The 23,352-nt window shown below is 41.5% G+C and overlaps 2 protein-coding genes across 2 annotated transcripts in view; one reads left to right on the forward strand and one right to left on the reverse strand.

Moving 5' to 3' along the window:
* Nucleotides 1–325: 325 nt before the first annotated feature.
* Nucleotides 326–3,208, forward strand: BHLHE22 (basic helix-loop-helix family member e22). Its single transcript, XM_081258149.1, has one exon. The coding sequence runs from the start codon at nt 426–428 to the stop codon at nt 1,515–1,517; it is 1,092 nt and encodes a 363-aa protein (XP_081114275.1). The 5' UTR covers nt 326–425; the 3' UTR covers nt 1,518–3,208.
* Nucleotides 3,209–15,083: 11,875 nt separating this feature from the next.
* CYP7B1 (cytochrome P450 family 7 subfamily B member 1) overlaps nt 15,084–23,352 on the reverse strand; it is a 183,252-nt gene continuing 174,983 nt past the window's right edge. Inside the window, exon 6 of the mRNA XM_081258105.1 lies at nt 15,084–16,499. Coding sequence (XP_081114231.1) covers nt 16,212–16,499 — 288 coding nt within the window. The 3' untranslated portion in view covers nt 15,084–16,211. The remainder of the gene's footprint in view (nt 16,500–23,352) is intronic.

Genomic DNA, 23,352 nt, shown 5'->3' on the forward strand with positions numbered 1-23,352 from the left:
TAACCTACTCAGAGATAATGATGTAAAAGACTCCCCCGTCTGTGGCGGCGGCTGGTTGATGGGTCCGGAAATCTCTTGAAGGTGAATCCAAGCAAGATAAACGGTGCGGAGAGGAGGCGCGGGGCTGGGCTCAGAGCGGCGGCGGCGGCGGCGGCGGCGGCGGCTCCACTCCCTCCGCGCCCACCCTCCCACCATGCGGGGCCGCGGCCCATGGTGAGCCCCAGCAGGCAGCACCATCGGCTGGAGACGAAGAAGAAGAAGAAGAGGAGGCGGCGAGCGCGGGGGAAGGCGAAAAAGAAAAAGAAGGGGAGAGGGCTGCCAGCAGCACCGGGACCGACGCGCGCACCAGCCCCAGAGCCCGGCTCGGGCGCGGCTGCGGCGCCGCCCGACTCCCGAGCCCAGGCGGCGGCGGCCGGCGCTGGACCATGGAGCGCGGGCTGCACCTCGGCGCGGCCGCCGCGGGTGAAGACGACCTCTTCCTGCACAAGAGCCTGAGCGCCTCCGCCGCCAAGCGCTTGGAGGCGGCTTTCCGCTCCCCGCCCCCGAGCATGGACCTGTCCCTGGCGCCGCCGCCTCGGGAGCGCCCGGCGTCCTCCTCCTCGTCGCCTCTGGGCTGCTTCGAGCCGGCTGACCCCGAGGGGGCAGGGCTGCTGTTGCCGCCGCCCGGGGGAGGCGGTGGCGGCGGCGGCGGCGGCGGGGTGGGCGTCCCCGGGCTGCTCGTGGGCACTGCCGGCGTTGGGGGCGACCCTAGCCTGAGCAGCCTGCCGGCTGGAGCCGCCCTGTGCCTCAAATACGGCGAGAGCGCCAGCCGGGGCTCGGTGGCCGAGAGCAGCGGCGGCGAGCAGAGCCCCGACGACGACAGCGACGGCCGCTGCGAGCTGGTTCTGCGGGCCGGCGGCGCCGACCCGCGGGCCTCCCCGGGCGCGGGAGGCGGCGGCGTCAAGGCGGCCGAGGGCTGCTCCAACGCCCACCTCCACGGCGGCGCGAGCGCCCCCCCGGGAGGCCCGGCTGGCAGCGGCGGCGGGGGCAGCAGCAGCGGGGGCAGCGGCGGCGGCGGCGGCAGCAGCAGCAGCAAGAAATCCAAAGAGCAAAAGGCGCTGCGGCTCAACATCAACGCCCGGGAGCGCCGGCGGATGCACGACCTGAACGACGCGCTGGATGAGCTGCGCGCGGTGATCCCCTACGCGCACAGCCCCTCGGTGCGGAAGCTCTCCAAGATCGCTACGCTGCTGCTCGCCAAGAACTACATCCTCATGCAGGCACAGGCCCTGGAGGAGATGCGGCGCCTCGTCGCCTACCTCAACCAGGGCCAGGCCATCTCGGCCGCCTCCCTGCCCAGCTCCGCGGCGGCGGCGGCGGCGGCCGCTGCCCTGCACCCGGCGCTCGGCGCCTACGAGCAGGCTGCCGGCTACCCGTTCAGCGCCGGGCTGCCCCCGGCCGCCTCCTGCCCGGAGAAGTGCGCCCTGTTCAATAGCGTCTCCTCCAGCCTCTGCAAACAGTGCACGGAGAAGCCTTAAACACCCCCCACCCCCGAAAAACATAAGACCGACCCCAAAGCTAGAGGAGAGTGAAAAGCTGCTCCCCACCCCCCTTTATTTGGTCCTCTCGTAGTCGTGAAAACACTTGCAGAGAAAACAAAGCAGAGGCGAGAACTGCGGAGAACTATCAGAGACAAACGGGACTTCTGGCCTCGACATCCCCAGAATCTCGGTCTTCGGGGTGGGGAGGGAGGGAGGAGGGAGGTGGAGTTGGGATAGAGTATGGATGTCTTTTTTTCTCGGAAAAGTGGCAACTTTGGTGGCAGCCTAGACCGCGAGGAAGCAGAGTTTTCCTTTAAGGGTAAAAAATAAGTTGAGAAGTAGGTGTTATTAAGCGTGGAGAGTATTACGTGGCAAAATAGTAATCCTCCTAATAATTGTGAATTTGGCTAGTGCTGAGGGGGGGAGGAGGAGTCCGGGGTTGGGTGGCTGGTGGCACGGAACATTCATTCAGACAAATCAGAAAGGGCACTTGAAAATAAATTTTGATTCTGAGCCAGGAGAAAAACTTGAAATGTAGATTTATTTAAGTGAAGAAAAAAAAAACAGGAAGAGACACGTTGCTATGAAAGACTTGTATTTTTTATTGTCTCTGAACTTGAATCCTGTGAAAATGCTCAAAAGTTTTGGCAAGAGTGATATTAAAAAAAAAAAAACTGACTGTGGCTGAAAGAATTGCATTTAAAAATATTTATGTGCACCTTGTTACTTTCCACTCTGCAATGATGTATTAACGATTCATGGTATTTATTTGTTATTCTTCAATGACCCTTCCACATCAACAGTATTTATCCTGTGTTAAGGTCATGGGGTCTTATGTGCAGATTTTTTTTAATGCCTCTAAAATTCTGTTTTATAGATTAACTTATATTGTGTGCCAAGTGTTTAAAAGGGTTTATTTGCCAACAAGTATGAAGAGACATATTGATGTATCTGAGCTGCTTAGGTTTATCAAAGGTCACCTGGATATCTTCAGCTGCATCATCCCTGTATTTAAATTGAGCTTTAATAAATTGCTTCAGTCCAAAAATTACAGGAAAGGTGTATTCTTAATTGATGAATGAATTGATCTCTTTTTTTGAAAGGGGACTCCTTTGCATTCTAAAAAGGAAAGACATCACAGCAATAGATCCTATAAGTAAGAACATGCAAAGCAAATATTTTTCCAGGCTGTGCTGTGCATTTTTAAAAGGTCTAATTTAATTGCTTTTAATATATGTATACATATATAAGTTATTTTAACTGTGGAGAATTATTTAAGTTGAAGGACTGGTTTGATTTGCCTATGGTGTGAAATCCTTTGTTATTTTTCTAAAAAAATTTTTTAAAGAAATAAAATAAAACTAAGGAAGAGCAAGAAGCTATTTACCCAAAGCGAGCTTTCAGTTTTAGTTTGCATGGCTGTTTGCCTGCCTTTCTATCCTATGAAAATCAAGAAAACCTTTTTTAAAAATGGAGTCCTGCTATTTTCCACTCCTTGCAGATAATACTAATTCAGTTTGTCAGGTTGGATGGTGAGTGGGGAGCTATGATGGATCTATTGGCGGGTTTTGGATGTGTAAAGAATGATATATATATTAAATAGGTCAATCAGACGATGACAGCTATGTACAACCATTTGTATGTGTATCTATGTCAGAGAGAATCTTTATTAAAATATTTTGATCAAACATTTCATTATGCTGTGCTTTGTGGAGGGAGCAATCACCTCTCTTCTGTGTTACTCTTTGCTTGAAAGGTAACAAAAAAGAAAGGAGTTTCAGAGAAGGTGGAACTAAAGTTTTGTCAGGGATACACAATTAGGAGCAGTCCTAGTTCACTTGTTTACTTGTTACAGGATGGTGGCTGGGCCTGGTCATTGGAGGATTGATAAATGGGGTCAGTGGTGAGACCCAGAGGAGGTCCAGAGCTCCTGTTTGCTGGCATGAACCTTGAAGGCCCTGCTCTCCCTGGAATTCTTCTCCCATTCTGTATGGCATTGTTAACTACCATGCCGGGGCCCATCAGAGAGGGTAAAGTTTCTTAAAGAGTTTTTATCAAAATTTCCATCTCCAACTTCCTAAAAGCCAAGGAAAAGCAATGGATTTGGATTCTCTGAGGATGGATTGTATTGTGGCTTCTTCCCCCTGCTTTTTGTGTGTGTGTGTGACAGAAGAATCAACCAGGTTGAATTATGTGCGTAAACAATGCCCATAGAGATTTAAAAAATGTTCTGTGTTACTTGTTAATGAGATTTGTAAGGCAGTACGTTTGGATTGGGTTGGGCATTGATTCTATTCAAGAATGTCTGTATAGGCTTGTATTTGGACTTTAATAATGCCCTCAAATTTAGAAGGTTTGATTTTTATTGTGGTGGAGGTTAGAGAGACGGTGGTGGTGAAGTTATAGTGTTTCCTCTGTAGGCAGTTTGCTAAATGCGTTTTGGTCTGTGTAGCCTCAGCCCATAATGATATCCCTAAATGCCATCAAACTTAGTGGGGGGTGAGGGAGGGTATTTTCTGCTCCACTTGCCATCAAAAAAGATTAATCAGAACCTGTAACTTTTCAGAAAACATAACAGCAAAGGGCCTTGAAGCTGAAGCCCTCCCAGTCTGGGAGTGGGAGTAGAGGGAAGGAAGAGACCAGGGCAGCCCCCAGGCAGGAGGAGACCCGTCTCTCAGCATTTACCAGACAAAGCCTGGGTGCGTCTAATTATGATTATTAAAACAATTTCCATGACGATGTCTAATATTATGTTAATTTGAAAACAACTGTGTATGAAAACTGTCTACTATAATACCTAAATTCATTTAATGAAACACATCGTTAAGGCAATTAAACCTCCTGGATGTGATTAAGAAACATAATTATGACACTGTTCTGCGCCATAATTGGGTGCCTTTAATCAAGGGGTAAAGTGATCAGCAACACAGCCATTACTTTGTATTGTTCTGGCCCTGCTGTCCATCATTCTGATTAGGAATTAACCACAGCCGCCATCAGTCGAATTGTTTTTGTTTCTTTTTGCATGTTAACATTGTAGGGGACACATTCGCTGCAAGATTTAACTGCTTAATATTTCTCATTATTAAGAAGGCCTCCTTGATGTATTCCCTCTGTAACCTCTGTGCTGTTCAACTAGTATTAGAAATAGTACAAATAACAAATCTTGAACTTCAGGAGAAAAAGGAAAGCTCACCCTCCTTTCACCCTTTAATAACTCAGTCTCCAGCCTTAGTCCTGAAGGAGACTGGAAATGACTGGGGGTCGGGCAAAGGAGAGGATGTTGAGAATAAGTCGGAATGTCAGACAAATATGTACAATTGTTCAAAGTAGCAGGGTTCATAATATTTGTTTTCATTTTGATAATTTCAGACAAATTAATTCTCTTTCCAAATCCAGGAGCTGAGCAGCGTTGGGTTCTAGGAATAAATGTGGGACATCTGAAAGGGGCAGGGAGGACTTTTCGGTGATTTACTTAGGCAGCTTTCCCTGCGCTAACCCCAGTGTTTCCAAAGTTTCATTAGCGGCAGCTTTTAGAAAAGGAAACCAATGATTGAAGAGAAAATTCTTCCCCCACCTGGCAAAACCCCCAGCCGCTTTCCGGGGCCCCTGGACTCCTGGATTTCAGCCCAGTATGGAAAGTTGGCCCACACACTTGTGGGCCCCAGTATGTCCTTCCAGTGTGCATCATCCACTTCGGGACTGGGTGACTGAACACCAAGGAATCAGTGTGGTCTTGCTGAAGTGCCCTTGGGCCCAAACAGGAATCCTAGCCCCTAAAGCTGCGGCGTCTGCCAGAGAACCTCGGTCAGCCCCAGAGCCTTCATCCACCGCGCTTTGGGGCGTTTCTCCCGGGAGCAGGGGACGATCCCCGCTGCTCAGGTTTCTTAGGAAACTGACACTGGGCAGAGGAGGCCGAGCGAGGAGCCAGAGTCCCACTTGGACTTTTATTCCACCGGTTTCCTTCTCTAATTTCTGTCTAATTTCAATTTCCTTCTCTAATTTCGAATTCCCATTTAGGTCTCATCTCCAGCTTGACGTGGGGTGCCTACAGGAGTGAAGCGCGTTGAGGCTTTTCGTGGACTCCTACAGGACCAGCAAATGATCACCTTCGAAGAGCTCACTAGTTACCCCTCCTCCCTCCCCGTGGTGCCTGTGTGTGTGTGTGTGTGTGTGTGCGCGCGCGCGCGTGTGCGTGAGCGCGCGCTCAGCGATGCGCTCTCCACCCTCAGTAGCTGGGCATCCCCTCCAAGACCCTGTGTTGAGCTTAAATTCCGCTCCCTCCTATGGCACCCAGCACCCATCCTTCCTGCCAACAGCTCTCTAGGGAGGGCCAAGGCCTCACAGGGTTCCCGTCTCCTCGCGCTCTTGGCCCGGATGCCGAAACCCAACCTTTCTACGCGCCCGGGACCCTGAGATTGCTCCAGCATGAGTGGCATTGACTTTTCCAATGTAATGACTTATGAAAGATATAATCATGTGTTAAATTGAATCCTCCGTTTAACTGTTAATGGTGTGCTCTGGGCACATTTACGTATTAGATGCTATGGTAACTAATTACCACTAGGAAAAAGGATAATACACTTCCCAGACTTTGAAAAATAATGATGAGAGTTCACTTCCCGGCTCGCAGCACACAGTGGCGGCTCTGCCGGGCGGAGCGGCAGAGCGGAGACCCGAACGTGTGCCGGTGGAAGGAGGGAGGTGATGAATCCTGGTCGGGGGAGGCTCCTTGGTAAAAGCTTTCAAGAAAATGCGATTCAATGGGGAAGTGAGGGATGGGGAGGGCCCACTATACGGCGCTGCCTCTAAACAGAATTAAATTGCAAAACAAACGTCAGAAACAGAAGTATTCTTTTAATTAAAATGCAGGTCAGGCTGAATTAATCACGTGCCAAGCAACTTTACATCAATTAACATTTTTTGTTGTGTGGGCAAAATACACGAGCCCGTCTCCTTCAAGGTCTGCGTTGGCGCTTATGACTTGGATGCCCCTGGATCCGCCAAGCCAATGAGCTGCGGGTTGATGTAAAGCTGGCCTTTTACATCAGACATTGGGCACAGTCCACAGTCGAAGGAAACGGGAGGGGAAACCAGGAGACAGCAACTTAAGGGTAAAAACAATTCTCAGGGTAAGAGTCTTTTCCTCTCCCCGCCGGATCTCTGGCTCTTCGAATCGGTTGATGAGTGTTTACAAGAACCAGGGTTCTGTTGTAGGCTGTGCAAAATAGCCAGGTGTCCGTTTCGCCCCAGGGCCAGGGCCAGTGTTTGTGCTGGGGACCCGGGAGGGCAGGAGGAAGGAGGGGGCGGCTTTTCCCGCGGGCCAGCCTGCCAGCCCAGGGTTGCAGCCAGAACGACGTCCACAATACGCGTGCCCACCGCGCTGCTTTGCTCAGGCTGCGCCCCGGGAGGGACTCGGGATCCGCAGCCGCAGAGCGCCCCTTCTCCTGGTCCTTCCCCTGCACTGACGTTCTGGGCCCCTTCTGCGGGGCGCAAGGCGCTTCAACCTCTAAGTGCCTGGGGACAGAACGCGAACTTCGGGGTCTCTGCCTCAAACTGTCTTTCGAGGGGAGCCACTAGGATGGAGTTGTCCCCTGACCCGCGTGGCCTGGAGAGTTCACCTGCAGATGACAGGCTTGTAAGAAGCACCCCGCAGCCGAGCCAACCCGGGAATTCTGTGAAAGCGTCCCAATTTTAAGCCCCAAAGAGCTCATCGCTTCCTAGCAAGGCAAGGAAAGTGAGCTCGCTTTCCTTGAGGCTCAATTTTGGGTAAATTCTATCACTTTTTCTAAATGACTCGTCTTAACATAATCCAGGAGACTTGTGGACTATGGAAGAACTATCAGGTTCCCCTGAGTGCGTGTGCACGTGCCTGTGGGACTTTTCTTTCTTTCCTCTCCCTAGTGTTCCCGAATTCCGATGATACAGAAATACAGATTAGAGAGCTCTCTGGAAGAGAAATTACTGGGCTGGGAAGGTTAGACTGCAAAGGGAAAGAGGGTTTTGCGGTTACCAGCCCTCCAGCCCCCAATATAGCATGGACAAGCCTATCTTAGAAGTCACCAGGATGCTCAGATGGGGAGTTGGCTTTTATTAGGCTCAAGGTGATATCGTTTTCCTTCCCAGCTTGGGAAAGAGTTAATTCTTTCCCAAAGACCATAGTTGCCCTTGTCTTCTCAACCTGATTCAGAGATGCAATAAAATAGGAAGCAAATTTATGATCTGTTTCAAGCATTTTATTGCTGTATTTTTAAATTCATATATGCACATATAAGAACTATGATCTGTGAATAATTTGAAATGCGATACTAGAATGATACATTTTAGATAAAACATAACCATATCTTTATATAATTGTCTCAGATTAAAATAAAAAAGAAAAATAGATTTCTAATGTGGACCAAACTGAAAAACTAATGACAGCCATAAACTGCTAACTAACCATAAATTAACATCTTCATCAAATGCTAAAATGGTATCAGTGGTTATATAAAGCAATTATTATTTCTCTTTATAAGTTTTAGAATAAAGTTCAGGGATATTTAAAGGACCCATTATTTACCAATGCTTCCCAATCTTAAAGATTTCATATTTTATTAGGAGGATGGTTGCAACTCAAATCTGCTATGTTAATAGGGATGTTTAGAGTTGAGAATTTAGTTTTAAACATAAAAATGCTTCATGGCCTAACCTCATTTTATGCATTTACTCTGCTCTGGCAATTACTGAAGAACTTGGTGTAAGGATTTCTGTGTCAAATATCCTTATCTCCTCTCTGAAAATGGAAGACAAATAATTTCTTATTATGTGAGAGAGTCAGATTATGTACCCAACTGGTTAAAACATTAAATCATGCACTGTCTGTTGAAGCAAGTGCAGCTACATTTGCCATGCACAGTCTCTTTCTGCAGAGCTGTGGTCAAAATTCAGATGCTAAGCTGAGCCTGTCCCCTGCATCTGAGACTTCCATGAAAAAAAAAACAGAAGAAGATTTTCCTAACCAGGCCTCCACAGAAACATGAAAAGCCATGAAAGAGGAAAGGAAATCTATCTATTAAATCTATAAATGTATCAGGGCACAGGGGCAGGGAATAACTTACTTTAATTTTTTTACAGAAGCATCAGGCATATACATCTTTAAAGTGTAGATTTCTCAAGAGAGTGTAATTAAGTAAAATCTGGAATTATTCAACAAAGTAAGCTCTTTTTAAAACTTAGAAAATTGTGTTTTTATGAAAACAAAATACTGATTTGGACTATGGAGGATCTGGGTGGAACACACGCAAATTATCTCTGCCACTCAGGTGTAACTTCCTGTGTGTTGCCCTATTGGGTAGTTATTGTGGATTAACATCTCCAAAGGTCAAGGATTAACTAAGATCTGCAACTGGCTAAGTCCTATGATCACTGTTTAGTTTAACTTTTGAGAAGCATTGTTTAGTCTGAGGACTTTATTCTTTAAAAATGAATACTATTTTTATAGCTTTTCTTGTAAGTCTAAAATTAGTTTAAAATAAAGTTAAAAAAATACTGAACTTTAAAACATGGAGAAAGTACTACTTCTTGTATGCTTCTAGATTAAAAAAATTCAAAAGTGATTTCAAATACTTTAAAAAATATTCCATTTAAAGTATAAAACAAAGGCATTTATAAAATTTTAAATATATTGGCCAGTTCTTAGAAGTTATGGAATGAAAGTATACTTCATTTAAACAGTAATTTGAACATGAAAGACAAAATCACTTACTTAAAAATGTGGGTTGTCAGGTAATAATGACATATATGTTAACTTTAATGGTTATTTCTTAGAAATAAAAGTTACATGAAATAAATGTTCTCTTGCAAACAAATAAGAATCTCCAGCTAATATGTGCTTTATAAGTGTTTAAATTTGACTCAACGGTAAACCATTTGGTATTACTACATTTACCTGTTACTTCTATTGCCCTAGTTTCTCCTATAAGCACAAAACTTGTAAGTTGTAAGGGAATTGAAATACCTCATGAGTCTATCTCTAAACATTTACTTTCTAGGTAGTCTGCAGTATATCATGTCTCTCCTTATAAAAATGAATACATTTAGGAATTAAGAACATAAACTATACCTCAAAAAATTAACAAAAACTATTATCAAACACACTTAAAATTACCAGCATAGCCACTATTTTTTTCTATTCAGCTATATCCTCAATAGAAAATGCACATTATTACTCACATGACCATGGATAATGCAGACAGTTCTGCAAAATTATTGTTTACTCAGTAAGTGTCTTTTATAGTAAAATTGAATGCAAAGATAATTATTTCATAGATTGTCCATTTAATGACATAATTTCCCCTAAGTGTTCAGCAATACTGAACTGCCTAGTTCAAATGAACAGGAACACTCTCAGAGTCTAGGGCGATCTTTAAAACATTAATGGAGTGTTTCTTAGAAAAGCTAAGTGTCCCAGTGAAATGCTGTAGGTACAGTTACTGAAGAAGCCACACTTCATCAACAGCATGTTCTGTGTTATGTTTTATTTACAGCTTGAATTTCAGCTCTATGAATACACAGAATACTGTCCAAATATTACTCAGCCTCATTCATTATCTGTGGTAAAGTGATCTGCAGAAGACGAAGACCACACCTCTCTTATGTGGAGAGAAATGGAATCTCTCTCCCATTCTTGTTGTTCTTATACATCTCTCCACAGAATAATGGCTATTATTAAGAACTGCAGCCTAGCAAGGTCAGCCTGGTTAAAATAAACTTGTTTAAAAACTTATTAGTCACTGATATTACTTGGATCTGTTTTTATTTCCCACATAAATAACGAAGTGAAAATATATTGACACATGTTCTGAATATAACAATTAATGTACTCTTATCGAAAGTATGAGAAAATAAAAATATATGTATATGTATGTGTCAGAGGGAGATGGGGATTTGGGGATCATCAGAGAGCAAAATTATTTCCCAAATAATTTACTATTTGTAATCAAATGTTCTGTCACCCAACATGCTCCTAGTAGGGAAATAAGGGGACACAGTCATTCACCTGTGCTTTAAAAGTTAATTTATTGGCTTGTTGTAAATTTAAAAAACAACATTAATTGAGTTACAAAGCACTTGCATTTCTTACCTAAGATCTTTTCAAGATAATTTGCTTCCTCATAAATCCACCTATATACCATTTTAAAATCAAGAGTATTAAACATTCAGGACACGTTTTTAAAAATATACAGCCCCCTCTGCTTAAAAAATATTTTAAAATGTAAGTATTGCCAAATTACCTCCTTTTAAAAATTGTTCAGTAGAGATTTTCACAAATTAAATTGATCTTACTCAAGATATTGTAAACAAAGTAAACGTTTAAGCAAAAAAGTTCCATCACCAATGATCACTGATTTAGATGAACACTCTGAAGTAGAATCAGTAATAATTGCTTTAGAGAAACATTAGAGAACTTTATGTGATCATCCACTGTCATTTAAAATAGTGCTACAGGGAACTTAATCTTGGCTTGCTAACTTTTTCCTAATTGATTATGTGAATATGAATACCTAATAATGCAGTTCAAGTACATAATGGTCTGCAATATTGGTAAATTTAATAGATTAAAGCAGTGTACATTCTCAGGGCATATAATTCTTGTTTTATAACTATTGACATTGCTTTATATGAAGATCAAAGCCTAGATAGTTTTTGTGCTTTGATCTTTGAAATTGGTTTTAAGATTCCATGGTTAAATTTGAAGAATTAGCTTATAGGAAATGCGACCCAAATTATTTTTCATGAGTAAATAAACAGAAGTAATCATGCAAGTTTTGAGTATAGAAGCTCCTGTGCCTCACACTTGTGACCCAAAACTTAATGAGAAAATGGAGAAAATATAATGAAGTACGCCAGGAAAGCCCAACAAGGCAGATAAAGTTCTCGAATAGGTTGCTTATCAGCATTCCTTACTCAGTGATAAATAGCTTTTTCCCGAGTATCTTCAGAGCATTTAGTGTTTGCTAACTGAATGCTTCATTACTGTTGGTCATTGATATAAACTAATAGTTTTAGTTATTCATTTTCTTTAATTTGAAATTTAGAGGAGGCTTAAAAATGAAAAGATGGGTTTTTACTATATGTAAAATACAGTTTTAAAAAAATTCTGAAGCCTCCATGATTGTATTTGGTTTGGGTTATTTTTAACATATAATCACAATACTTGATGTATATGTTTTATTGTATGTAATTAGGCTCATAGTAATTTCTCATTACAGAACACTAATTTCGAATGAGTGATGGAAGTTTCGTTAGAACTGGTGATAAATCAGAATTTTAAAATAGTTTTAAGGAGATGATTTATTACGGCCACATGTATAATAAATTAGTTGGGTATGTATTGTGTTCTCTAATACATAATGTGTTCTTGAAGAAGGGTAATCCAGTGCATAGCATCACATCTAGGATAGAGGAAATGCTCAATAAGTGTTTGATTGAATAAATGAATAATGAATTAACTAATGACAAAAAATGGTTCCCTTTAACAAATACATAAGAACAGTTTTTTAAAGGCACAACGTTGTCAAAGTATCTCCTTTACAACTTTAAGTTTGTATATTGCATTACACTTTTCAAAGTAAGTTTGCACATCTTACTGTGTTCAATCCTCATAATGAACCCTGGTGTCAAAAGGCCTTAATATTTTTATTTTGCAAATATGGAAACTGAAGCACTGAGAGGCAAAGTGACTTGTTGATGAAAACAAACCAGTTGTGTCGTAGCTAGAATCCATGTCTTGTAACTCATTTCTCCATGACATTTATTCTACTTATAAACAATCTTTAATTACCAGATTTAAGCCTGTCACAAGACTCTCTTGTTTTGGTTCTACCACCCATTGCTTTTATGTAATATTTTACATAATACTTCTACTCTAAATTCCTTTCGCTATAAATTAAGCAGAAATTAGAATGGAATACTTTTCTGTGCTCTCTCTGCTGTAGCAGCTCAAAAGTGTACTACTAAGATGAATTTAAGAATCTGGAGGCTTCCACTTCAGGCAACATGGTGGAATAGATGTCCTAGTACAAAACAAATGGGCTATACTTTGTGGCAGGCAGAAGATAAAGCTTGGGGCCCAAGCGGGGCGTGTGTGTTTGTGTGTGTGTGTGTATGTGTGTGTGTGTTTGTGTGAGCATGTAATCCAAGACCTGTACACAAAGCCAAGAATTTGCAGAGGCCGCAGCCTCAGTAAGTGACTTAGAAAGAAACCTTGCTCCACAGAGAAGGACTGTGGGTATAACTGCCTGTCTCAGCCTTGGCTTTGGGTAAAGGGGCAAAAAAACCCCAGAAAGTCTCTCCTGTCTATTCCTACTCATAGGGTTGCAGTCTGGCTGATTTAGGGCTAGAACCCGCACTATCTATGTTGTTCCCAATCCCCTTTCAAAATACTCAAGTTGAAAATGTAAAGTGATCTGAAGTTGATAGTAACACCAGCAGTCAGACAAAAGCAAACGCAAATTCTCTCTGGAGGTGTGAACTTTAAACTCAGGTCTTAAAAAAATGTCCAGAGATAAAATTCCAAGGAACATGGGCCCAGTAAACAAGCCATCCTGTGGCAGAGTTAAAAGAAAAGCAAACTACAGAATCAGACCCACAAAACACTGATGATGTGGAAATACCAGGTACAGAATATAAAATAAGTTTCTTAATATATTTAAAGAAATGGAAGAAGATATTGAGTGTATGATGAAAGAACAAGATATTATCAAAAATGACCAGGCAGATAGGAAGAACAAAAAGAGAATTCTCAAACTGAAAATGTAATCACTGAACTTAGCAGACTCAGTGGAATTGAAATCCTGAAAGCTGACAAACTGACAGTTGGTACCCTGACTCAGATCAACCCTGGAGACCTCACAGAAGGGAGCGGGTGATAAGGATCTGAGCATGGAACACAACAAGTCTAGAACATCTCAGAGAATGAAGGCTGTCACGGCCTGTGTGTGTGTGGGCGCGCACGTGTGCGTGCGTGTATGTGCACGTGTGCATGTGGGCGTGTGTGCATGCTCGCGCATCTGTGCGTGCATGTGTGCATGTGTATGTGTGCGCGTGTGCACGTGTGTGTGCGCGTGCGTGTGTGTGCGAGCGCGCGTGTGTATGTGCGCGTGTGGTGGGGCTGCTGATGACAGGGTTTGCAGCCCAGGGTGGAGGGTGGAGCACACAGTAGTGGGAGGACATCTAGGTTCTCCTTTGGCCTCTCCCCACAAATTAACTGGCCCACCAACACAGTTTCCATCACTGGGTAAATAGAGCATTAAAACATGGTGGGTGCACATTATGGGATACTATATGGCAGTTAGAAGCAACAGATTAAATATACATAAAGTAATATGGATATATCTTTAAAAATATAGAGTGTAGTTAAACATTAAGAATAATGATTTATAGAATATACATTTATGAAAATTAAACACATATGCACCCAAGATAATAACATATGTTTTATAAAAACACATACAAATAAAAAGATACACACTGAACACATCAGACTATTTGCCTATGATGGGGAGGGGTATGATGGTAGCCATTAGGGATAAAATAGAATGAGTCAGTAAAGCCAGAGGGCCTTGTTTGGGCCAATTATAATTGTGTACCATGAACTAAGGGACATAAGGCGTGTGATCACTCAGTCCTATGAACCTGAGCTTAAAATAAAAAGAAGGAAGAAACAAACTCGATGGATGGGTTAAAGAGTAGAATAAACTGGCAGAGAAATCTAAAGATCCAAAGAAATTACCGAGAATGTAAATTAGAGGTGGAAAATACGAGGCAAAAAGGTCAAACAACATGGAGTACAGAGCGAGATACAGAGCCTGAGAGAGGAAATATTCAAAGAGATCATGATTGTGAACTTTCTACACTTCATGAAAGACACCATGACATGCAAGCATGATAAACAGAAACTAAGAACATCAAAGACAAAGAGAGCACATTAAAGCTGTCAGAGAGGCAGACTACCTACTGAATAATTACACCGAATACAGGTTAACTGAGATATCCTCAAAGCCCTGTGAGGAAATCACTGTCAATCTAGACTTGTGCATCTAGCGAAATCACCTTTCAGGAATGAGGGCAAAAAGGAAAACATCTTCAATCCGGCAAAAACAAAGTTTAGACCGGTAGACCTTCACTAAGGTGCACTTAGAGTACGGACTAAAGGAAGGAGAAAATAAATGCTAGAAAATCTATTTAGTTACTAAGTATGGTTAAGTATTTTATACTGTTACTTTAAAAATCAATTTCCTTTTCAAAAACAATAGCACATTTCCGAAATATCAGAAGTTCCAGTGAATGCAGCATGAATGAACTGGGTTTAATTACCTGCTTTGCCTGTTTATACACGGCATCAACAGTTAGGTAGGATGCCAGACAATCACTTGGCAATCTGATACTAGCAATCTTTTTTTTTTTTTTTTTTTCTTTTTCGCAGTACGCGGGCCTCTCACTGTCGTGGCCTCTCCCGTTGCGGAGCACAGGCTCCGGACGCGCAGGCTCAGTGGCCATGGCTCACGGGCCCAGCCGCTCCGCGGCATGTGGGATCCTCCCGGACGGGGGCACGAACCCATGTCCCCTGCATCGGCAGGCGGACTCTCAACCACTGCGCCACCAGGGAAGCCCTGATACTAGCAATCTTTGAATCCTCCACACTATGCTGCATTGTGGCATATGGAATTATACTGTATTACATAATGTTGTAATTCAAATAATACAAATAAACTCCAAGTCCAAGAGGTGAGGCGTCAAGAACAAATACTGCTATCTAGTTTCTCAGTTGGTGTAAATGGCAGCATTTAGGAAAGTTAATTCCAATACTGGCATAACCCTTATAGTTTACACTGGAGTCAAATGCTACAATCAGTCCTGTACTGAGCTCAACATTTACTCCTACAATAAACCTAATACTAATGTCTAGGGCAATTGCTGAATATATAATAGGTTTTTGTGTGTTCTTACACTGATAAATCTTATCAGTGTCTCACTTGAACATGAGTGGCCTTATATAACAAGAAATTTTGTTCTATTGAGCCACAGTATACAAAGTAATAAAGAACATTTATGGATGATTAAATACTGAAGTGAAGTTGAAGCATTTAATCTACTGCAAAACTCATTTAATGCAAACGTACCCTGGCAATATAGATATTATTGATATTATACTTGAAGGGAACATTTTCATCCAGTGTATCTCATGGAAATTTAATTTCCTTCTTCTCTGAGAACTTGGAATTTGTTAGACTGTGTCCATTTCCAGCACAAATTTCCATTAGTACATAAAGCGTATTCTTACATATTAGAGAAGAATTTGTGACTTTAAAAAAACCCCACAGTGTCAAATCTATTGCTGGGAAGGCACATTTACTATGACACTTGCAAATTACAATATGTATGTAGAAACTTAAAAAAGGCTACTTTAAGTTAATCATTATGTTGATTTTGATGTCAATTTCATGCCACCATGCTGTTTCTTTCTTTGTTTCTTTTTTTTGATGGGTTTTGTGACAAAGTACAGACTGGACTGATCTCAGATCAAACAGAAATTGGCACTTTTAAAACAAACAAAGCAATGACATTTGAAGAAATTAAAAACAAATAGATGAGCTAAGGACATTTAGGTTAGCTTTGATAGATTTCTTTTCTTTCCTTTTAGCTTCTTTAAGATTTTACTTTGTACCTAAATAAAACATCAGAGTCTGGATACTGAATACCAAACAAAAAGCGGTTGTAGTTTAGTTCTAAGGGCTTATCATCAATTATTTCTAAATCAAAGTAAGTTAAAAATACAACTAACAATTGCTTTATCTCAAGTATTGCCAAAAATCGGCCTGGACATTTGCTGACTCCAAATCCAAATGGCATGTGGTAATACTTCAACTTTTTCCCTCTTTTAAAAAAGGTGGTTTTCTTCTTACCACTTTCTGTAAAACGATCAAATCTAAACTCCTGTAAAGAAGAAAACAGAGTGTTAAAATCAAAAATTTCCATGAAATAGTTTGAGTTCAGGTTCACACAGTTGCCAGCTCTCCCTGCCCATCTTAAAAGGCTTCTTTTAACCCAGCAAACACCAGGAAGTAAAACTTAACTAAGTGCAAATCATGTATGAACTTTCAAAAAACCCCAGTGTTATTAGAAAATTACTTCTCCCATATCAAACAAATTCAAACTTTCCTATATGACTTTTCTTCACATTTCTCTCCTACGCTGAGTTTCCTAAGTAGAGAGGCAGTATTTCTGTTTTTGTTCTCTAAGGTGGGTCTCCACATATGGGCACTTGAAATACCAATGTTGGGTAGACGGAAGGGCTCCTGCAGAGCTACCATGGTTAGGGGACAGTGAATCCTACTGGCCACAGAGGCTGCCTACCTAAGGATCCCTCCTGTGCCCTTCTCTATCCCTTCCCATCAGCTACTGATGGATGAGAAGGATGAGTTTAGGATTTAGTGTTTGGATGAAATAGATATTAAATAATAAGATTCACATTAAGCACTAGAGAAGAACTAAGCCACAAAATCGGTCTGGCTTGTTTTTTGATGTTGTATTGACTTTCTCCTATGACAGCTCTATTTAGAATGAGTGTTCTTTGGGTTAACTCTCTTGGTTTCTGATATGTTTTCACAAGTAAGTTATATTACTTGTTCCAGAAAACTACGGGACTGGTTTATGGAGGGTGTCTGGTCCTCCATCTTAATTTACTCTCATGTGAGTTTCTGAGAGGACACTGAGTGACCTTATTTTAGCCCATGGTGAATGAAACCATTGATTAGATTAACGCACATGGCATGCATGACAATGACCAAGTCTTTCTTGTACGTGGTGCTCATTAGCATTAGACCTGCACAGCACACAACTTTGCTATGAACTATGAAGCCAAAGGCAAAGAAGCAGGTCAGACTGAAAGCATTTAGGTTATAGCGAAAACCCTATAGTTCACGAATAGATCCTGAATCCATCACAGATGATCTCATTTTCTCACTCAATTCCAGTATTCATGTCAGCAAAATCATTTCCTTTAAAAGTATTGGTTTTATCCCCATTTACCTAGGATACTGATTTTGATAAATATTCAAGCTTAGAAAACACATTTTGTGTGGTTTCTATTCCACCCCCGCCCCCTAAACTTGCAAGTCGATGAAATCATAATGGCAAAATTAATCTGCATCAGAGTGCAAGTATATTTTCCCACAGATAGTGCTGGGATGTATCTGAATAGGCTCTAACCAGTGCTAACCTAAAAGTGTCTGTCCATCCTTGTAGTACGGATAAGGACATTCTCTGTGGACATCCACTTTGTTACTGGAGATAGGATGGCTAGACGGTACTCTCTCCCAGTAAATCTTTTTCCATTTCTGGGGCCCAAGCCTGCTTGCCTGGGTTCAGTACAGGTGCTTCCTCCTTCTCACTGACCAATCTGAGGAGACCAGCGCTCTTCCCAAGAGCTCCTTCCCTAGGCCAAACCAGTTGATGTCAACTTTGCCATGAAATGGTTTTCTATTTTGAAAGGCTCTCACTGTGGTCAGTCCTATGGTTTAAGCCAGAACATGCAAAAGGAAAACTTAGCTTGGGTTATGACTTCATAGTGTGCTGATATCATAAATAAACCAGAAACTGTCATGGCTTTTCTATATTTCTTTGTGTACGTGAATATGCAGCTGAGAAGTCACAGGGACCAACAAAGAATGCTGAAGTGCTCCCCCAGCCCTGCCACGTTCAGTTAGTGTATGTTCAATTCCCCCAAACATCTAGTCAACCAGTAATGTCACTCCTCTAGTTTTCCATCACCTTCCATTCGATTTCCTCACAATAAATATCACAGAAATTCCTATTTAGTTGTTTATATTATGAAACAAGAAGGGAAAAGGCCAACTTCTTTTGCTCTGTGGCTACCATTAAGCTCAAATGGGCATAACTAGCTTTTTGAGTCAAAATTTCTTCTCAGTTTGTTTTCCACTGCCAGGACATGGAGAACCCAAGCAGAAACCAGTTTTAGGAAGGGCTTGTGGCAGCTGCCGAGAATATAGTCTGGTTTTAGAAAAAAAGAAGGGGTGTAATAGTCTCACCCCATAAATTCTGGGGTCACAGTGACATAGAACAAAAAGTTAGAAAGCTCAAGATGCTTTGATCTTTGGTCTGGAACAACTTGAATACAGGATTTGTCATGTTGCAGTGACCATAATAGCTGGGTGCTTCACGATTCAAAAGGGTCAATTAAATGCAATATTATTCAATGGATAAGAATAGAGAAATCATAAGAGAAAAGCATGAGACACTGAAATTCCCCATCACTCCTCTACTGACTGTTGTGCTTGTTCCTCAACATCTTTCTTCTGCATGAGATCTCTCAAGGCACCAGTTGTGGTAATGACATTGCTTTGGCCTCTCACTGATTTAGGAGAGGGTGTATGAACCCGTCTCTCAGTGCTACAGGGGAGGAGTGTATGGGGCCATCTGGGAGAAGTTCCCTTCTTGTGAAGAAAGAAAAGCACAACAAAATGGTCCATCACTCTTCCTCCTCTAGACCTGGTCATATGTGAATATGATGCCTGCAAGGCTGCAGCTATGCTGTCACCGGGTTGAAGCTAGCCCTCAGGAGATGGCACAGCCAAGAAATCCCCGGAGATGGGAGGTGTCACACCGTCTTATTTATCTCCATATTTTCAAAGCCCCACCAGAGCGCTATGCACAGTGAGGTTCCATATATGTCTGTTGAATTAATGAATAAATACATGACAATAAAGTATATTTTAAAAGCAATCTTCAAACTTTTGAAGAAAACAGAGATATTGAATGAATAAATAAAGATGGAGAGAATGAAGAGTAGATGAATATTCAAATATAAAATGTTTACAAATAGAAAATGGTATAATATTTAGCACTAGAAATAAAGATTGGGTAGACGATACAATTTCCTGGATAGAGAAGAATTTGGGGTATGAGTGACTGAGGAACGCTGCGTACCACCCTAATCTGTGTCCTCCAAATTTTATGTTTAGTTCAGTTCAACAGCTTTTTTTTTTTTAGCACTTCCTGTATGTGCAGCATTGAAGTTTGGTTGCTCAGTGGTTGCTCAGTTTATGTTTGTATCCTTGAAATGTACTAAATGGCACAATCTCCATTCCAGTTTGAGAGACAGACAGACAAAAAATTATTGAGAGTATTTCCACATTTGTCATGACTAGTATATTCTAATAATAGTGGAAATAATCAAAAGAATGTTGATACAACAATTTTTATAGTGATTTAGAATTTTTTCAAGGGCTTTCAAATTCATCACTTTATAATCCTTACACCTCTGAGAAGTAGGTTGGGCAGACTTGCATGAGGTCAAATGAGGCTTTTCATCATCAGAGCTTTGGCGGGGGGTTGGGGGGACGTCACAGGCTTTGTAATTACTTTGTTGTTTCCCTGTGTCCTTACTTTAGGAGGCTGTATGGTTAAGGTAATGCGTTACCATCTTAAATGTTGGCTGTTTCTTCCCTATGGCCCAGCCCTTTATACCTCAGCACCTCCGTAGAAAAACCAACCAATAGATCTGGTCTTCTCCATAGCTCTATTTTTGGATGCTGCATTTTGGCAGAAAAGTAATCATCACCATTTACTGATTACTTGAGAGCCAGTGGCTAGAATTCTGGCTGACAATTGACAAATTTGAAGAAGCCTTCATAAAATTTTTTAAAAAGTATCCATTCCTAGTTAATTAAGAGATCATCTAGATTTTCTTGGGTAGCATTTAGACTGACACAGAAAGAAGAAAAGAGAATTGGGAACAGGTGTTTCCTTTTGCTCTCTCTCATTGTTTTAATTTCACGTGCCAATTTTGTTTTCCACATCAGCACGTGCCACCTGACTGGCTAACGTTACAATAAGCTAAGGAACTCATATTCAGAAAAAGAATAATTCTTAACACAGTTTACGTGTTGGTAGCTTATAGGCCCAATTAGGTTCCCAAACATTTTTTGTTTAGCCTACATTGTGTTTTAAACTTAATTTCTCCAAACATTTAAAAATTCTAAGCTTCACCCAGAAATCTGAAGTTTAAAAAAAATAATAAAAATGACTTGGTCACATCAGGTCTACATGCTTGTTAAGGACTGAGGGTTGGCTCCAAAGTAGCCACATGGTCTCCCTTAGATGCCTCCTGGGCTGTCCTTTTACCAGAGTCCTTACCACTCCCGATAGTATTGCTATATTTACACACAAGCCACCTCATCTATTGGATCTAATTAGGCCCAGTACACATTTGAATGTGCAGTATCTGTAGTGATTTAACATTTTAACTGAAGTATATTTTCACTTTCAGAACATTCATCCATCAGCACCTCCTATTTATTTCCTTCTATGGGTACTCTCCTGCATGCCAGGCACTGAGAATTCAGAGAAGGTAAGGACAAGGTCTCTCCCCTCCTGGAACTTACACTATACAGACGCACAGGCAAACAAGTAATTGCAAAATACTGTGGGATGTGCCCCATAACAAAGGTACACCCAGGCCACAGAGTGAGCAGCGGCAGATTCTCTGAGGAATGAGGTGGGAATCAGGGACCAAGAAGAGGTGATTAAGGGGGATTATTGTGGCGTCACCTGCAGTCTCTCGGTGGACAAGAGAGGCATTCAACAATAGAGAGCTGGGTGAAGGAAGATATAACCTGTTTCTAGAATGTAATATTCTAGCGTCTCTTGGGCTTGAACATCCTGAAACCATGCCTCATTGGGTTGGAGGGAACCAATGTTCCACTAAGTCACCTCAGGTTCCACGTCCTCTGAGAATAACTATACTTATATCTGGAGTTGGTCTTCCTCATGATTTTAGCCTAAGAGCTATTGGCTATTTTCTATATCTAAGGGCTGGTCTTCTCATTCAAGATCTGTAGGGTACAAAAGTCAGGCAGTGAGGAGTATGAACTTCGGATGAGCTCCTGGGACAGTGCTGTCCATGACAAAGGCCAAGGATGGAATTTTCCAGAATTTTCTTCTCTTTTTTTACTGTTAGTGCATGATTGTTTTTGGACGGGCATCTGTTACACGAGCATCTATAGCATCTACTTATTGCCATCCTAAGTTATTAAGAACAGAAGGAATCAATCCATAAGCCTGAGAGTGGTAGGTGCTCAGTAAATGTTTATAGAATGAATGATTACATAAGGCCTTGCCAAATCATATAAAATTGGTTCTGAACTATACCATTTTTTTTCTGTGCCAATAACTATCAGCATTCCACAACTAGTTTCAAGGAAACAATACCATAGCAAAAATTAGCTAGTTGGTTTTAACATTAGTCAGGCATAGTTGGCTAATGTTAAGTCTAGTAAATAATAGAGAATGCTCATCAACTCAAGCTAGAGCTGCCCTAATGATGCAAAATCAGAGTTCACAATACTGCAATTTTGTTCTTCCCACTGATTTAGTATGAGGCAAACCCGTCCGACTACTATTTATTATGTAAAGTTTGGGCATTGCTATTTAGCATGCCACAGGAAAAGTATAAATCGACACACTTTCAAATGTTTAGCTTTGATATTTAAATTCCTAAAAGTCTAACTCATGGGCTTTTCCATCATGGCGGCAGGGTTGGGGATAGAGAATAGGAGGATCCCTAAGACCTTAACAGTAGTGGTGATTTGGTAAACATTTATTATTTTTTGATAACTTTAATGTTGATTTTACTATTGTGACATGAATAATAAACCTGATAACTAGCAGGATAACCACATAATAAAAATACTAAGCAGAAATTAAATTGAAAATTGTAGATAGAAATGAAATTTTTTAAATTTTAAAATATTTTCCAAATATTAGCTATTTACTTGCTTTACTTATTGACCACCTAGTTACGTGTGGAATTTCTTTCTTTTTTTTTTTTTGATATTTACAAATGTGGAGATGAAGCCTGCTGTCTGCAAAAATGTTCATTCACTCACCAATACCCTACTTCTGATTTGCTATCATTATTCACATAACGCCTCTTCTGAAATACATAGAAACCATATGTACCTTCTCCCCTCACTTAAAAAATTGTCTTTGCTGATGAAATAAATGCTCATTATCTCATTGTATGTGAAGTCTGTCCTTTTCTTATTCATTTCCAAAATTCAACAAGATTTTAATCCAGCCTGGCTGAAAAACATCTTAGAAACTGGGTTTAAAAGTGGTTCAGCTCTAAACTGCTCAAAAAGAGCACAGAAGTTTCCCTTTGAAAAACGGTGTTTTTTATACAAAAACCACTGCAGCCACAACGTGACTTCCGGAGAAGCACAGGCAGAAGATGACTGTGCTCGATTTGCATGCAGGTGGTGAACCTCTGAAGTGGTATTAAGGGATGAGCCAAGGTGGATTAATTTCCAGTCTTTGATATTCATTAACTCCAGCTTCAGAAAAAAATACAAGGAGATGACACAATTACCCTCAGAGCTTTACCTGTGAGTAGCAGCTTTACAATCTCAAGTTCATAATGCCGTCCTAACTGATCAAGAGGGGCACATACCTTTAGTAAGAGGTGAAAAAGCAGATGAGCTTAACTCTGGCAAGGACGGTATCTGACTCTGGGACAGTCAACCCCACTCTGGAAACACTTAGCAGAAGAGTCATTAGTTATTCTCTAAGCCACCTGTCAATAGCTAGCCCTCCATGGTTTTTAATAATTCTCTGCCAAGCAAAACTTAATTTAGGCCTAACGTGAATAGTGTCCATCAAGGTATCAACGTTCATTTCATTTGAGGGAACTAGAGTTTAGTCTCATCGCCGTATTTCTCTTTATAGATCGTGAAACCTCTGAAAGAGAGATCCTTAAGGAAACCTTTCA

This window comes from Mesoplodon bidens (genome assembly GCF_964165515.1).
Source record: "Mesoplodon bidens genome assembly, chromosome: 16".
Classification (NCBI taxonomy): Eukaryota; Metazoa; Chordata; class Mammalia; order Artiodactyla; family Ziphiidae; genus Mesoplodon; species Mesoplodon bidens.

Coding starts and splice junctions, on each gene's coding strand:
- BHLHE22 (XM_081258149.1), top strand. CDS start 426: ATGGAGCGCGGGCTGCACCTCGGCGCGGCCGCCGCGGGTGAAGACGAC.